The 16,669-nt window shown below is 40.6% G+C and overlaps 1 protein-coding gene across 4 annotated transcripts in view; it reads right to left on the bottom strand.

The window, feature by feature from the left end:
- The window catches only part of ADGRG6 (adhesion G protein-coupled receptor G6), a 133,608-nt gene extending 123,331 nt beyond the window's left edge, over window positions 1–10,277 (bottom strand). For 3 of the 4 annotated variants that reach the window (XM_045810084.2, XM_045810085.2, XM_045810086.2), the window contains exons 1-2: window positions 9,140–9,619; window positions 1,852–1,952 (exon numbers count right to left, since the gene is read on the bottom strand). In XM_045810084.2, the coding sequence (XP_045666040.2) occupies window positions 1,852–1,952; window positions 9,140–9,141 (103 nt within the window). In that variant the 5' untranslated portion in view covers window positions 9,142–9,619. Of the gene's footprint in view, window positions 1–1,851; window positions 1,953–9,139; window positions 9,620–10,121 lie in introns of those variants that run through there. The other variant, XM_087865529.1, reaches the window with a different exon arrangement.
- Between the last annotated feature and the right edge of the window lie 6,392 nt (window positions 10,278–16,669).

The following is a 16,669-nucleotide window of genomic DNA, read 5'->3' as shown; positions in this document are numbered from 1 at the left end:
GCACATAAAGTGTTGGGTAATGAAAGGAATTTTTAAAAAAGATTTCTTAGGTGAGACAGTAACTTAAAAACAAACTTACAGACTTTGATTCCCATGACCTTGAGAATGAGTCCCCTCCTTAAATTCTGCAACCCAGGTGCTTCCCTGGCCCCACCCTACTCCTAGCCAGCTGACTCCTTCAATTAATCTGAGAACATGTGTTTCATTTCATTGATTCAAGGATTAAAATAATGAACGTGGATATGTCAATTAAAATATTAACATCAAAAATAAAAAGTCTTAATTTAAGGTCTGAAAAAGGCCTAAAAAATGACAATCGCCATGACCTAACAAAAATGAAAGTAAGTAGACCTCGACCAATTTTAATCTCATTAATTTATTTTACATCATGTAATTGGCTCTTGGAGGGTCACTTTTCAAAGTTAAGAAAAAGTCCAATACCAAGTAAATCCAATGTATATTGAATTTTCAGTTCTCTTAACAAGTTTCTTTCCTCTTTTGGCAATGAAAGTAAGAGTGGCTTTATCATGAAATTGAACCAAATACACAAAAAACTTCAAAGATCAGTTTTGTTTTGAAGCCATTAAGCAAGCGCCAGGAATTTTCCAAGTTAATAGCTGAAACTCTTAAAATACTTGCTGGCTTGGAAAATCAGATTTATATATTAAATACAAGTTGAATTTCTTAGTCCATGAGTGAACAATTTTAGCAGATAATCTATTTTCATGATTCATTAAATGTATTATTTTTAACATACAGGTATGTTATAAATATGGAATGTATAAAATCTTGATTAAACCCCAAGTAATAAATACATAAGACTACATGAGTAACGATTTTATTCTAAAAACTGAAGGAGGGGCGCCTGGGTGGCACAGGGGTTAAGCGTCTGCCTTCGGCTCAGGGCATGATCCCGGCGTTATGGGATCGAGCCCCACATCAGGCTCCTCCGCTGGGAGCCTGCTTCTTCCTCTCCCACTTCCCCTGCTTGTGTTCCCTCTCGCACCGGCTGTCTCTATCTCTATCGAATAAATAAATCTTTAAAAAAAAAAAAAGGCTGAAGGAATATGGCAATTTAAAAAAAAAAAAAGAGTAAAACAAAATGGACTTAAGAGAAATGCAGTTTGCTCAGGCACAAAATCAGATAATGGAGAAACAATTTGCTTTTAAATATCACTCACATTCCTCAGGTTGATTGGCTCATTCATATAATTAACTGTTTATAGAAGAGTTAGCTTGCAACAACGGCTAAAAGGATCTTGTTTCCAAGTTCAGAAAAAAATGTAATTACAAAGATTTTATATTTTTAATCCAAAAATGCTGTAATTAAAATTAAATTTTTTGTATCATTTTAAGCCAACTAAATAAACTTCATGGTCTAAAAACAATTTCAAACTCCTGTTTCATACTGCAACATAGTAAGAAAATCAGGATAAACGCAAAGTAAAGTCTATACTTTACTTTCCATAAATAACTATATGAAAACTTAAAAAGAGAAAGAATTGAGTACTTTATATTTATTCAATAGTTGAAGAAAGAGCTAGCACATTTTTAATGTAAGACAAGTAGCTATCTCATCATTCAGTATGGGCTAGATAAATAAATTAAACTAATAGAAATGCAGCAAAGATTAAAGAAATACACTCATTAGAAAACAGAACAATGATCAAAGTAAAAATATTCACACAGAAGTCAGAGAGGCCATGGACAGTAAAAGCCTGTAAGGACAGTAACAATACAAGAAAAAGACAAGTAATAAAGTTGACTTAAACCCACACACAGCACAGTTATACTGAAGGCAACGTGATCACTATTAAATTCAGGGTTTGAAAGAGAAAGATTCTTACTTACCTGAAAGAGGAACATACACAATACACAAAGCAAATAAGAACAAAAGAGAACTTGGCTTCCACTTCCAATGACAGTTCCACATTTGATCTGAGTGAAACATCCTGCAATGGAAGAAAGTAACCATCAGGACACTGTATTCAGGAAAGCATTAGGACAATCATAGTCAACGTGTAGGTTTTCAGCAGAGATTGGAAAATAGAAATGGTTTCCAATCTTGCTTCCAAATAAAGAAAGAACTTTAAAGATGATAAACCAAATCACCTCTTTTAAGCTAATTAAGCAAAAGAAAAAAAAAATCCATCATGTCATTTGCCACTTGGTGGCACCTTCCTTATCAGAGAATATACATAATAGCTGATTTCCCAATGAAGATGGGAAAATAGTCAGATAATTCAAGTTCATTTATTAAAAAATAAAACAATTTTCAGCTTCAACCTTCAGCATCAGCAGTCACATACCCATCTGGGTGGAAGGAGGATTTTATATCAACCTCTCCTATAATCTTCCAAAAATTTAGACTTTAAGCAAATGTTTTCACTTTTTAACATCTGCTGCTTTACAAATGGAAACATTTAAAATAAAAATAAATTGTCCAATTGTCTTCTTTCCCCTAAAATAAAGCAATGAAGCACTAACATCCAAAAAGAATGGTTGTTCCTTATGTAACTTCTTTATATATAACAATAGCTATCAATGTATTATAGAACTCGTAAATGATATTAGATAGAGGGCTGGTGCTTTGAAAACTCTCAAGTATTTGTCCATACAATGGTCTCATCTTTAAACTCAAAGTTGTACCTAATAATAATTTAGACAGGAACCTCCATATTCTCATGGCTTCAAACAGTGGTATGATCCCTTGCATTGACTCAATCCCATCACAAGAGGCGAGCCTGTGAATGGGGCAGCAAGCATAAATGTCCGTCACCGTAAGGGCCATAAATGGATTGGTGAGCAGGAGAGCCATCAGGCAGGAAGATGGTTAAGTAGCAGTTAGAAATCTCCAGATCTTACAATCTCCAAAGGCAGCTGCCATGATTCCAGGAGATAATTGAGAGTCTTTTTATTTCTAGAAAGAGAAACAACTAATAAGACACTGTAGGATCACAGTAATACCTCCTTAACCTGAAGGTTGCTGATTTGGAATAAAATAGGTAATACTAAACACAAAACCAGAAAAGTAGAAAAGGGGATACCCAAGTCAGCAAAAATAAACACAAAATGATCCCTGTGCCTGTCTCAAGCCTTCATTTCCAGTCCATCCTTTACTGTTAGAGACCACCTAAGCAGCAGAGAGAACGAGCTCTAGAGTCAGACAGACCAGGGCTTGCTACTTGTACACTACGCAACCCTTGGGAAATTTACTTGACCACCCCGCACCTATTTTTCACCTGTAAAATAGAAGGGGTAGTAGAACCTAAACCACAGAGTTGCTGCATGATTCAATCGGATCATGTCTTTTAAGAACAGTGCCTGACCCTCAGCAAGTGCTCAGCAAATATTAGCTATTATTATTGCTGCTACCATCCCGGGCATTCTAATAAAAATATGGTTATTCTGTCCACAGTAAAATCAAAAGAAAAGGCTCAAACAAGAACGGACAATAGGATGTCATAAACCAACACCATCAACTGACTTTGTGACTACTTCTGGATCACCTGGGAACAGAAATGGAATGGATTATTCATGTCTGCCAGGAATACAGAAATTTTGAGTACTGTTTGATATTCATGCCATGTTTTTATATTCACCCAACTAGAAGTTCTAGGATCACACAGCTCCTAATGGAAATTCTAAACCAGGCAAAGCTTAAGATATGAAGAGTATTTTTCTGTATGGAGGGTGTGTTTTAAAATATATCCATCCAAAATAGTTAAAATTTAAAGCAATGTTACTACTTATAAGAAGCAATATACCATAGTACATCATCATAGTAATATAATAATAACAGGTGTGAACTCTGGAATAGCAGAATTACAACCTGGTGCCTCTATTTATTGTGTGACTTTAGAGACAAGTACTTAAAACTCTGGACTATTTCCTCTTCTGTAAATAGGATATCATCCATCAAAAAGATAGAGATAATACTGCACGGCACTTAGTAAGGGCTTTAAAAAGGGTAGACGATAGGGGCGCCTGGGTGGTTCAGCTGGTTAAGCGTCTGCCTTCAGCTCAGGTCATGATCCCAGTGTCCTGGGAAGGAGCCCTGTGTCAGGCTCCCTGCTCAGCAGGGAGCTTGCTTTTCCCTCTCCCTCTGCCCTTCACCCTGCTTGTGCTCTCTCGCTCCCTCTCAAATAAATAAAATCTTTTGGGGGGAGAAAAAGGGTAGACGATAGACTTCTGCTACATGGAAAGTTCACTCATTTGGAAGAATGGGTTCATTTCCCACTGATGTTGGATGAATGAGATATCTCCCATTCATGCCATGGATGAATGAGTATGCTTCTAAAAAAAAAAAACTTAATTATAATATAATCATATATTCAAAGAAGTTTAGAGCTGGAAAGACCAAAGACGAAGTCTAACCTCATTTCACAGAGGTGGAAACTGAGGCCCAGCGAAATAAAGGGGGCAGAGCCATCAAAACTAGCTGCCTGCTGTACCAGTAACAGTCAGGAGTGTCAGCCCAAGAGAACTCCCAGCTTCTTAATCTTTGTGGCACATGACAATTTGCCTTTATCAATATGTGAATAATGGGCTCCTCTTAGATTTATGTGCTCTCTCAACAATCCTCAAGGAATCATGTTTGTTAGCTTGGCACCATTCGGTTCTATTTCTTTTCATCACGCAACTTTCCTTTTCGACAACAGGTTCCGACAGCTAGGGATTCCACACTCAATCCTGAAGCTGTTTTACAAAAGCTGCCTACGATCCTCTCAGACAAGAGCTGCAACTGATGACCCAGCGTGTCATGCACTCTGGGTCTCAAGACTCCATCACTTCGGAGTGAAAAGGAACCCAGGACAGGGCAAGCACTTGGAACCAAACTTAAACCCCATGACGAGTCAACTTTCATCCAGTTGACTGTTTACTGAAGAACAGAAACAAATAAATTAAGAATAGAACAGAGGAAGGAAAGCACTGTGTGTCTTCTCAGGGGATCACTTAGCAAAGACACATCCCTGAGTTTCAAACAACTTTCTCACAAGAACGGAAAATCCTGAACAGGGTTACTAAGGTTCTAAATGGGAACCATAAAAAACATAATGCAATCTTGTATCACTTATGCTGTAGCCTCAAAGTTCCGAAGAAAGCAAGAACAATTTCTTTTTTTAAGTAAAAGAGAGTCATACGTAGACTCCTATTGCCTGAACAGAATCTAAAAATTATGCAACAAAACCAATCACTGCACAGGCAACAGCATTACAAAGCCAAGCTACTTGCCCAAGATCACGTAACCAGTGTGGCAGAGCTAAAATGCCCGCTGGCTTCCAGGTCACCTACCTCTAACTGCAAACTTGCTCCCCTTTTCAATGGCATAGGCTACAAAATACAACATGCTTGAGTCTTATTTCAGGAACTCTAGAACTTAACCCTTCTGTAGGAATTGTTTTCACGTCAGAAGGACGGCCTTTTAAACGTGATTTAATCCAAACACATCACTGAAATAATCTGTTATCTAGAAAACCTGTTTTGCACTTCTCTACTCCTGCTGGGTTCTTTAAAAGTCAAATATAAAAAGAAATTAGTGAAGACACTTTGAAATCAGTGGAGAAATTGACATGGCACTAATTCTATTACCCGCAGTGGTCAGAATTGCATTCATTCCTCATCTCCCAACCCTATTCTTGTCAAAAGGGCACGAGAAGTAGCACAGAGAGTATCTTAATTACTCAATTCAAGTTCTTTTATTAAGTTGCGTTCACCCTCACTTCAAATAGGTAGAAGGATTTGTTCTTCAAATTTGCACAAATCTTGACCCTTATTTGATCAGAAACATCCACTGTACCATGACTTGTACCCCAGGTGAAATTAAAAGGCAACCCTGAGAAACACATCTGAAAAAGAGTATCAGTATCCTGGTTGTGGTACTGTACTACCGGTTTGCAAAATGTTACCACTGGTAGAAACTGCTTAAAGGGTGCATTGCCTCTCTACTATTTCTTCCAACTGCATGTAAATCTACAAACATCTCAATAAAATTTTCAATTAAAAAAATTAAGCCTGAAGGCCTGATGTATACAACTTACATTCAGATGATTCACGAAAAATACTGTGTGTGTGCCTGTACGGAGAGTAGTGGGTGGAGGGAAGAAGGAGGGAAAAAAAACAAATGGGGTAAACATCTACATTAAGTGATTCTGCATAAAGAATCAACAGGTGTTCTTTGTATTATTCTTGCAACTTTTCTGTAGGTTTAAAATTATTTCTAAATAAATTTCAACACACCCATCCACATTGACACTGAAGTGTATCAATGTTTATGTCATGATACTCCCATCACTATGATTGTTTCATCATCACCAGTCTGCTAGAAGTAGTGTCTCATTTGGATTTCCTTTATTTCGGTTGCCATGCTCAAGTCGTTTTTGTAGTTTTCTATTAGAAATATATTTCTTACTGATTTGTGACTTCTTTTTACCAATGCTATACGAAATATGTTAAGCCTTTGTCATATTTGCTACAAATGTTTTAAACACAGCAATCTTGAAATTTTCCTTAGGGCATTCCAAATAATTCCATCCTGAGTAATGCTTAGAAGGGAAGTAAGGTGATACTCAGGTAGCCACACTCAAGTTTTACTGGCATTTTTAGTTACCACTGAAAAGTCCCTTAAACGTTATCACCCCAGTCACCCAGTATACATCTAAGTGCCATCCAATGTAGATAATATAATAATGGCATCCAATCAGAAATGAAATGGAAAGATACTCTTTTTTTTTTTTTTTGCCTAAGCATGCCACACACATCGAACAAAGTCTTATTCTATTTAGTCTAAAGTCTAAATTGTCTCTAGAAACTTTTAATCATCCCGTCAGAAATGTAAGCTCTGTAAGAGATGGGCATTTAGAAAAATGGTCAAGTTTAAGGAAGTGGTTGTCAGTTTATTTTTAATGTATAAACTGATTCTCTTTCAAATCATTATTTCCAGAAATCAGAGTGACGTGTCCAGTTAGGCAGTAAAACTACAGGCTTCTAATATTTCCCATAAGCCAAGAGACAATAGCCTCATTCACCATTCACACTGGAGAAGCACAATGTCATGTAATTTATATAAGCCATAAATGGAACGAATAGGAGCTTCATGCAGCCTGAGACCATTTAACACAAGTCTTGCTAAATCTATTAAATTTCTTAGGATATGAAAAATATGTAGTCCCTACAACTCCAAATATATTCATAAAATCTGTAATTTCATAACTTGAATGTCATATTAATACTCTTTCTTCACAAAGAGTAGGCACAAAATATCTTAGTTTGCGGGCTTGAACCCATTAAAATTAAAATTTTAAAGATAATAGGGTTTGTGTTCCCCATTTTAACATTCTTCAACAAGATAGTAAGAACATTTACTTTGGAAAGGTTGGTATTCTTTCCATATATTCTAACATACTAATATCTAAAAAGAATCAGATCATCTTAAACCATTCTGTATGAATTATAAACAGCAAAATGGAAAAAGAAACAGTTATAATCTGGCAAGAAATGGAAAAACTTTCAGTCAAAAAAGCTCAATAAAGAAACTCAGATCAGGGTACTAAACTATATTTTATGTGATTATTCATATTTGTACTCTAAAGACAGAAGAGGTTTTAGTCATGCACAATTCACGTGGGCGAAATAACTGCATAATGAGGAATTCTGTACATTACCTGTTGATCAGTTTGACATGTTTTATTTTAAAAATTAGTATTCACACTTTTTTTCATATCCCATGAGATCTAAATTACCTATGAAAGCTGAAAGGAAGCTAGACAAATATCTGCTGTTAAAAACCTTTCTATATTTTTAGGAAAAACCGAAGTTCAAAACAAATTCACATTCATTCAAAATGTGTCGCCAGTATATGAGAACGAGTCTTATGTGGGACTGTTGGCTGTATTCCAAGATAAATTATTTCAGGTTATATACCTTGCTGATTCCACTGGCATAAAGGAAACCTTAAAACTCACAGGTGTGGAATTACTTCACATGTAGTTTTAATAAAAATAAGTAGTTCTTTTCTAATTATACTGCTCACTACCAGGAACAGAGGGGCAGAGGGCTAGGTTTGTGGGCACTACTCTTTTCCTGTTTAAAACTGTGTGCTGGGTGGGGAGAGGAGGAGAAGCGGCAGGGAAGGGAAAGACAGGGCCTGAGGCGCAAGTCTTTTCCCAGGTATTAAGCTGAAAGGGGAAATTTTAATGGAAATACTTAAGGATCCAGTAGCTGGGGGAGGGAGGGTGAATATCAATGTCTAGGAAACACTTGTATGTTAATGGAGGGGAGTAAAATGTCTGTCAGAGTATCTGCTCAAGATTAAATAAAACATCAGAGGGAAAATTACATATCACAAGAAAAAGCAACTTCTGAATTGGCCACAAAAATAGGCCCCTTTTAGAACAGTCTCTGTTTTGCATTCTGGAAGGCCCAAGCGGTGCTCGGTGGCCCTTTCACGGGGTCGCTCTGAGGAACCCCATCCCTTCGATGGTAATTCCATAAAATCAAAATCTTTTCGGTTTCTCTGACCATTCATAACCCTGTGTCCCCCACTTCTAATTCAAGGCAAGTCCCCTCCCAAGTCCCATCTTGTAAAATGACATATTCCTTCATTACTTTTTAATCTACAAAACACAACCAAGAAACTTTTCTGCGCGCTTTTTTTTTTTTTTAACCATTCAAATAACCCAAAGATCCAAGAATAACTTCTACAGTCAAGGGTGACAATGTGTAAAGTCAACATTTTCTCGGTATACCAGTACCTTCCAAGCCCCCAGGTGTTGATCCAGGATCCCTCTTTCTTGGCAGGGCAAGGCCCCTGGACAGAGGAGCCGTGCCTGTTACTCCTTGTTTAATTTGACTCGAAAACACGTTTTCCCCATTCTTGAAGCCCTGCCCTTTTTATTATGCTTTACACCGCCCAAATGTGAGGTTTACCTCTCCCTGGAAAAAAAGCAAGCCGCACACACATGTCACAGCTCCGCCTGGCAATACCAGCTCACTCCTCAGTGCCTCAGGGGTCAAACTGAAGACAAACCGGTTTATTCTGTCAATGTAGTCCTTACAAAATCATTTCGTTGATGTGGGGGTGGAGGGGTAGATACAGGTAAAGGTGTGAAGGAATTCTCAGCTGAAAGGTGAGACTTACATGTTGGCATCACTGCGCTGAGGTCCCCAGGGGCCGCACGGTCACGGTCCACAGTCCTTCCCAGGCTCTGCCGCTCCGAGTTCCCCAATGGAGACCCCGGGCGCCCGAGCCGAGCGCGGCGGCCGGACCCTCCTTCACGCTCTTTCTGGAGAGTTCATCGGGGTTTCCCGGCAGCCACTCCACGCCCGCGCTCGGGGCGGCGCAAGGTGGAAGGCCGGCGCGGCGGAGTTCAAGTGCGAATCGTCGCGGCTAGGGGGCGGGCGCGGCGGCAGGTTCCCCCTTACAGACAAGTTTAAGAAAAGTTAGGGCGAGAAGGTGAAGGAGGTTGTGTCTGCGTCTGAGCTGGTGCTGGGTGCTCGAGGTGATCTGGGCCGGGCGGGGGTGGAAGGGTCTGACCCGGCAAGTCCGCGCCCCCGCCCGCGGGAGGCGGCACGTGGTCACCCCTTTGTGGCTCTGGTTACCCCCACCCCCCCCCACTCCCCCGCGGGCTCCAGCTGCTCCAGCGCCCGTCCCCTCGGCCCGAGCTGGGGGCTCAGGTGCGGCTTCCCCGGCGGCGCGCGGCGTCTGGCCGGGCCCCGTGCGGCCCTGGGGCGGCCCCAGTGTCGACGCTCCGCGGCGGGGGCCGTCCCCAAAGCGCGGCTGCCCCACCCAGGATCGCTTGCCCCGGGGCAGAAAGGGAGAAGTCTGACTGCGGGACGGGAGAGGCGCTCCCCCAACGGGCAGCCGGCTCGGGATGGGTGATTGGCGCTGGGCCGGGCTCGGCTCCCAGCGGGGGAGGGGACGGGGCAGACCCGAGGTCACCAGAAAGCCGTGAGCCCTGAATTCGGGAGACTCTCCGCGCAAGAAAGGAGCAGCTCGGAAAGCGGGCGGCGATGTGGGCATCTCCTCCCCGCCTGCTAGAATTCCGCGCTCTCAGCCCACCCAGGTCCCTGCGCGGGACCCCTCCACGAAGCTCCCGGGCCGCCGCCTTGCTTTGCCTTACTTTTCTTGTTCGTTTCTGTCCCTTTTCCTTCCCTGCTCTCTTCCTTTTCTTCTGTTTCCTTTCACCTCTCTCCTCTTTTCTTTCTTTCTTCTTCTTTTGTTCTTTTTCTTTCTAAAAACCGGAGTGAAAGGGGAGTCCGTGAGTTTTCCGGTACCATGGCCTCATCTTTCCTGGGCTCTGCGGGAAAGGGGATGGTCTCCCACCACACCTCCACCGAGGAGGATGAAGACCCGACTTAAGAGGAGGCTGAGAAGGCGGCAGTTTGAGCGTACCTATTCCCACCACCGCACCCACCACACATACACGCACTATCAGCTCCACTGATTTGCTGACACCTATAATTCCATAGATATTCATCATTTTGGCTTAGAGTTGTGTCGTCTTCATTACATGCCTCTAAATAACCCCAAGGATTGCTAATACTTAAAACCTTTACCACTGTCTTAGTTCGAGTTGTTCAAATCCCTTCGGGAAAGAAGTGGTTGAAGGGGGAGTGGGGGCTGTGATATGAGGTGGAAACAGACTGGGGGGGGTGTTCTGAAAGTGGGTGCAGAGGAATGCAGTGAAAACAAAACTTGGCAGGACTAGTGGCAAACTGCTTGGTCCACAGTTTGGACTGAGACTGTCCTGCCAGAACCCTCTCCCCTGCTTCACTAGGACTTAGAGATGGGACTAGGTAAGGTGCATTTAAAAAAAAAATTAAAAAATCTGCACCATCAATAAAAAAGGGAAAGGATATTAACAGGGGGCTGGGAAAATGTTCACATGGCATTTCATCCAGCAGAACTGATTTGCAAATACAAATGCAGTTACTCATTGGGGAAAGTGCACTGCCTGGCCTCCAGGACTCCTACAAAGTAGCTGACTGGCAAGAAGATCTGGACACACCTCCTCAGTGATGGGAAGAGAAAAAAAAGGACTCACACTTGGAAAGTAGCTCCCTTCCCCTTGTGAACTGCCAGAGTTAATCCCTGAAACGCTGGAGGCAACTCTTCCGGTGATAGATAGAGCTGTACTACACGCCCAGAGCGGAGCAGCCCAGCTTGAGCTATGAGCAAGCACACTCATACATGCACAGGCCCCCAGAGAAGTGCCGACAAATGTATAGAACATTGATGGGCTAGTGATAGAAGACTGTTGGGGTGGAAAAAAAGTAGAGCAGGAGTTGAGCACAGACAGCTACTGGCAGAAAGGAAGCTGGGACACTGCCACCAAATTCAGAGGCCTGAATATCCAGGGTGTGTTCTTCTTGTGACTTTTATCAGTGTTTATTTTGATGAATAAACAGTTTAATTAACAGAGACATTGAAGTTAGCACTTAAGGGAAACTGAAGTTCCTCTGTCCAGCACTCTCTTATTACAGAACGGGAAATGAGACCCAGAGATGTGAGGTCTGCACTAACTAGCTGGAAGTGGCCAGGGGCTAGGATCCAGGTCTTACAATTCAAATCAGTCTCTATGACACCAGGATGTCATAGGAAAATTTAAGTTCCACTCATAGAATTTTCTTTAGAGCAACAATATTTATTATTTCACAGTTCTCAGGTGCAGGAATGTGAGGGCAGCTTAGCCCAGCGTCTCACAAGACTGGCTAAGGCTGCAGTCTCATCTGAAGGCATGACCGAGGAGTGAGCTGCTTCCAAGCTCATATACGTAGTTGTTCGACTCAGAATTTTAAAGCTAAGAAACATAAGGGTGAATAATGAAGTATAAATAAGTGTATTAGGGTTCTTTAGAGAAACAGAATGAATAGGATGTATACGTACATATAAAGAGAGATTTAAGGAATTGGCCTATGTGATTGTGGAAGTACAAGTTCAAAATCTGCAGGGTAGGCCAGCAGGCTGGAGACTCAGGGAAGAGTTATAAGTCCAAGTCCAAAGGTAGTCTGCTGGCAGAATTCCTTCTTGATTGCAGGAGGTTAGTCTTTGTTCTATTAAGACCTTCCACTGATTGGATGAGGCCCACCTACCTTATGGAGCAGAATGTGCTTTATTCAATGTCCACTGATCTAAATGTAAACCTCATCTAAAAAATATCTTCACAGAAACATCCAGAATAATGTTTGACCAAATAGCTGGATGCTGTGGCCCAGCCGAATGGACATATAAAATTAACCATCATAGTAACTGAAACAATTGTACATATGCCTAGAAAAGAGGAAGAGTATATTTACATGTGCCATTATATGCTAAAATGTTCATAAATTTATATATTGTTATTTCTATATGATTACAAGTTTTCTTGTAAAATATTTCTCAAGACAGGGCCTCTCATTGATCAGTACATTAGTAAAATCTATGTATTTTGATACTTCTGTCCTCAAACTGAGGATTTGTTCTTTTCTTTGAAAGAGCATGTTACAAGGGCACCAGGGTGGCTCAGTCGGTTAAGTGTCTGCCTTCAGCTCAGGTCCTGATCTCAGGTCCAGGGATTGAGCCCTACATCAGACACCTTACTCAGTGGGGAGTCTACTTCTCCCTCTCCCTCTAACCCTCCTCCCTGCTTATGCTCTCTTTCTCTCTCTCTCAAATAAATAAATAAAATCTTAAAAAAGAAAAGAAAACAAAAAGCATGTTAGGGAAAGGGAGAATGAACAGGAAAGTACGTGATCTTTTAATGCAACAACCTGAGTTCAAAACTTGTTCCTATAATTTACCAGCACTATGAACTCTGGCAGTTTACTATGTAAACTATAAACCTGATTTGTAATAATACTTATAATGTTTAACTCATGGGGTCATTAGGCTGCTTCAATGAGCTAACGAGACAGAGCAAGCACCCAGCGTATTTCCTGGAATTTGGTAAGATCGGTTGCCTCTGCTGCCTCATGCATCATCCTAAAACTGAAAGTGCCAGGACCACATTCCTTTGCACACAGGAATCCTCTGACAATATTCCAGACAAAATGAATATTGAACATCTGTTTGAATCCTTAGCATTGATGAACACTCAACTATGAGAAACTTCCTCTTTCTGTTGATTGAATCAAACATTCATGCCATCAACTTCCATTCAGAACAAGGACATTCTATCCTCCACAAAAAGCCTTTCAAATATCTGAAGCCAGCTAACATCTCTCTCTACTCAGCTTTTCCTTATTCAGTTTCCACAGCCATGGTTATTTTAACCATTCAGTGCCTGGCTCCTCACTACACATGTGAGTCACCCTTTCCCATGGAAACAGGAGTCAACATCAGCCCTCTTGACAATGTACTCAAAGTGGATTACACATCTCACCCCTGGTAACAGTGAGATCCATCCTTATCTTTCCTGAACTGGATTATTACTCTTGTGTAAATAAAAGTTAATATTGACCTTTTAAACAGCCACATAAAATATTTATAGTAGGGATAAGAGTACCTATTATTATATTGATCTACTACACGGCAGGAAGTGTATAAGTTTTATTCTACAAATCTAGTTGTTCAAAAATGTATCTTAATTTTTAAATAATTCAACCCAATTTCTGCTTTAATTTCTCATTCTGCCTTAATTAATTCGATTCTTCCCTTTCCACCAGGCTAGTTGCTTTCTTCAGCAGGGAGGGTAGAAAAACATGGTCCTTGATTTTATCTGTGTCAGCAGACATCGACTTCTCTGATCCCTGGTCATCAGTCCACACAGGTTGTCAATCTTGTCAATGAGGCCCCTCCAGGTTTGTGACCAATTCTTGACTTCCTGATGGGCCATCACTGTCCATCAGCCTGGTCTTTCCAAGTAGTCCTTCCCACTCTAGGCCCTTGGCCCCTCTCTGGAATCTCATAGAGATGGGAGAGACAGCATGCAGGAAACCACTCAGCTCTCTGCTTTAATAGACCCACAACTTCTCTTACTTCCCCTTCTAACCTGAGAAGAGAGATAGCTCCTTACTCTGCTGTGTCTCAACATTTCATCTGCATCTCCACTCCTCTCAGTTCTCTTGGTGTGTTGCTTTAGGGTATGAAAAACAAGTCCAGACATCCTAAATGCTTTCTGGTTTTTTTTTTCTCTGCCCCATTATTTCCAGAAGCTCTGAGCATACGTCAGCTAGAAGCTCGAACAGGGAGAAGGAGAAGGGGAAATAAATAAAGGGGAAAAGGAAAACAAAAAGTTAATCTCACAAAAACATCATGCTTCCACAAATTCAAATGTTTTGCAAATGATTATTCTTCCTATTTAAAGATAGGAAATTAAAGTTCAAAGTGGTTTAGCAACTTACCCAAGATCACACAACAAGCGAGGGAAAGCTGAGCCCACAGCAGTCTGAGCGACTTCCAATATTGTACTTTCCCGCATGGCCTCTCCTTCCTGTTGACCCCACTTATCTTTTCGCACGAGGTGTCACCAGGTCAGACAGCCCAACCAGCCCTAATGCAAAATCTGAATCCACATCAGGGAGCCTAGTACATTTTATTTTGTTGCATTCAGTCCAGTGTATCAGTTAGTAGAAATCAATTTGAAATTTGATTCCTTTATTAATCTTGTAAACAATCTTTTCCAAGTTTTTGTTACATGAAAACTTAATAATTCCATTTCCTATATTTGAGTCATAAATGATAATACTGACCCAAGCAAAGTCCTGTGGAACTCCATGAAGGGCCTGCTACTTAATACTGATTTACTAATAATCAACATTGGAAGACACACATTTTCGACCATTTCTTATCTGACTGGCTTTACTTTTATACCATCTATTTTCCCCAGCTGCGGCCCCCAGATGATCACAGAACACTATATACACATAGCCTTTATACTTTCCTGATCTGCTTCCCAATCTAGACATTCTAGTTTTCAACCGTGAATGTGAGTTTGAGGATAGGACTTATTCTCGGTGAGCTCTTACTGGCTCTTAGTAATACCTCCTTCTGTTTGAGTGCTCAAAAGTGATCTTTTGTATAACCCATCCTTGACAATGTCTAGGAGAAACTTCAAGTTCACTAGATTCTACTTCCACAAATACTTTTTTTCCTATGATAAAATCAAAACAAATTAGGTATTGTTTTAAAGCTGGCATGACATGCATTGTGAGTCTGAGTCTCATAGTCCTTGGTGACTAATGTAGGCTGCTGTGAATTTCACCTACTGGCAGCTAGTTCTGTAGTCTTCCACTGATAATAAAAATATTAATATTGACAGCAATTACCACCATTAGAGCTGCTTACACACCTGACACTCTATTGAGATAATTACATGCAGTACTTCCTTTACTCTTCACACCAGCCCTATAGATACAGAGATTTGTTCTAAAAGAGCCTAGGCATTCAGAACTTAAACTCATTTTTTTCTAACTCAGCACCTTTACCCTTGACCAATTAATGCAGGTCCAGCTATACTTGCCTGGAACATTTACATAGAGGTTTAAGTGTGCAGTCTGGTCAGAAGAAATGCAAGCAAAGTAGATATGGATCCAGACAGTACAAGCATACAGGTGTTTCAGCCATTGTGTTACCCTGCTCTTAAAAGCACTCCAAAACCAGCTTTCATTAGCAGGGTGGGCATTAGTTAATGTGTCTGAGAATCCAGCTGAATATATAAACTTCATAGTTGCAAAAGCTGGGAAACGATCCTGAATTGTATAAGAAGATCAAATGTAAACAAATGCAATAATGAGACCTACATTCATCCAAGTAATTATTAATTTCCCTTTCATTCATTCATTCATTCATTCATTCATCAATAAAAATACTGATTACCTACTTTATGTCAAGCATTGTTCTAAGCACTGTTATTATAGCAATGGACAAAAATAAAGTCTCCACTTTCACTGAGCTTAAATTTCACTTGGGGTGGGAGGGGAGGTAAATGGTAATGTAATAAAAAATAGATTTATGGTATACAGATGGTGATAAGTTCTGTGAACTAAAAGCAAGGAGGGATTTTAAAAGATTGTGATGACGTGCTATTTTCTAGAGTGGTCAGGAGAAGCCTCTCTGATAAGATGTCATCATAGAAGAAATTTGAATTAAGTGGAGAATAGAACCAGACAGTTATACGAAGGGAGAATGTTCCAAACAGGAAGGATAAGCAAGTGCAGATGCCCTGCACACTACAGCATATCATGGCATATCTTAGCATATCAGTAGTATTGCCTACCAGAGCAAGGAGAACAGAGAGGCAGGACTTGAAGGGAAAAGAGGGAATGAGATTTGAGAGAGCAAAAGGTCAATTTTTTTCGTTACAGGCAAGAGAACAGACATTGGATTTTTTTGCAGGATAAGTAAACATTGGAATAATTTTGAAGAGGAAAAAGTGTCATCTGACATATTAGAAAATAGAAACTAGGGAGTTCAAAAGTGGAGCAGAGAGACTATTTAGCAGGGTGCATCATCAAAGAAAGAGATGGTAAAGATTTGAACTAGAGTGATCTAAATGGAAGTGGTGAAAAGTTATTGGACTTGGGATATTTTGAAGGGGATTTACTGATAATTGGATATGGAACAGAAATGGGAGTACTCCAGCATTTTCACCTCCATAGCTGAGGGAGCTGAGTTGCTAATAGCTGAGGGAGCCGACTGAAGGAGAAGCAGGTTTGGGAGGGAAATCAAAAGGTCGGTTTTAGAGATGGT

Source organism: Ursus americanus, chromosome 11 (genome assembly GCF_024610735.1).
Source record: "Ursus americanus isolate L20-20 chromosome 11, mUrsAme1.1.p, whole genome shotgun sequence".
NCBI lineage: Eukaryota > Metazoa > Chordata > Mammalia > Carnivora > Ursidae > Ursus > Ursus americanus.
This window is presented reverse-complemented; position numbering and strand designations above follow the sequence as displayed.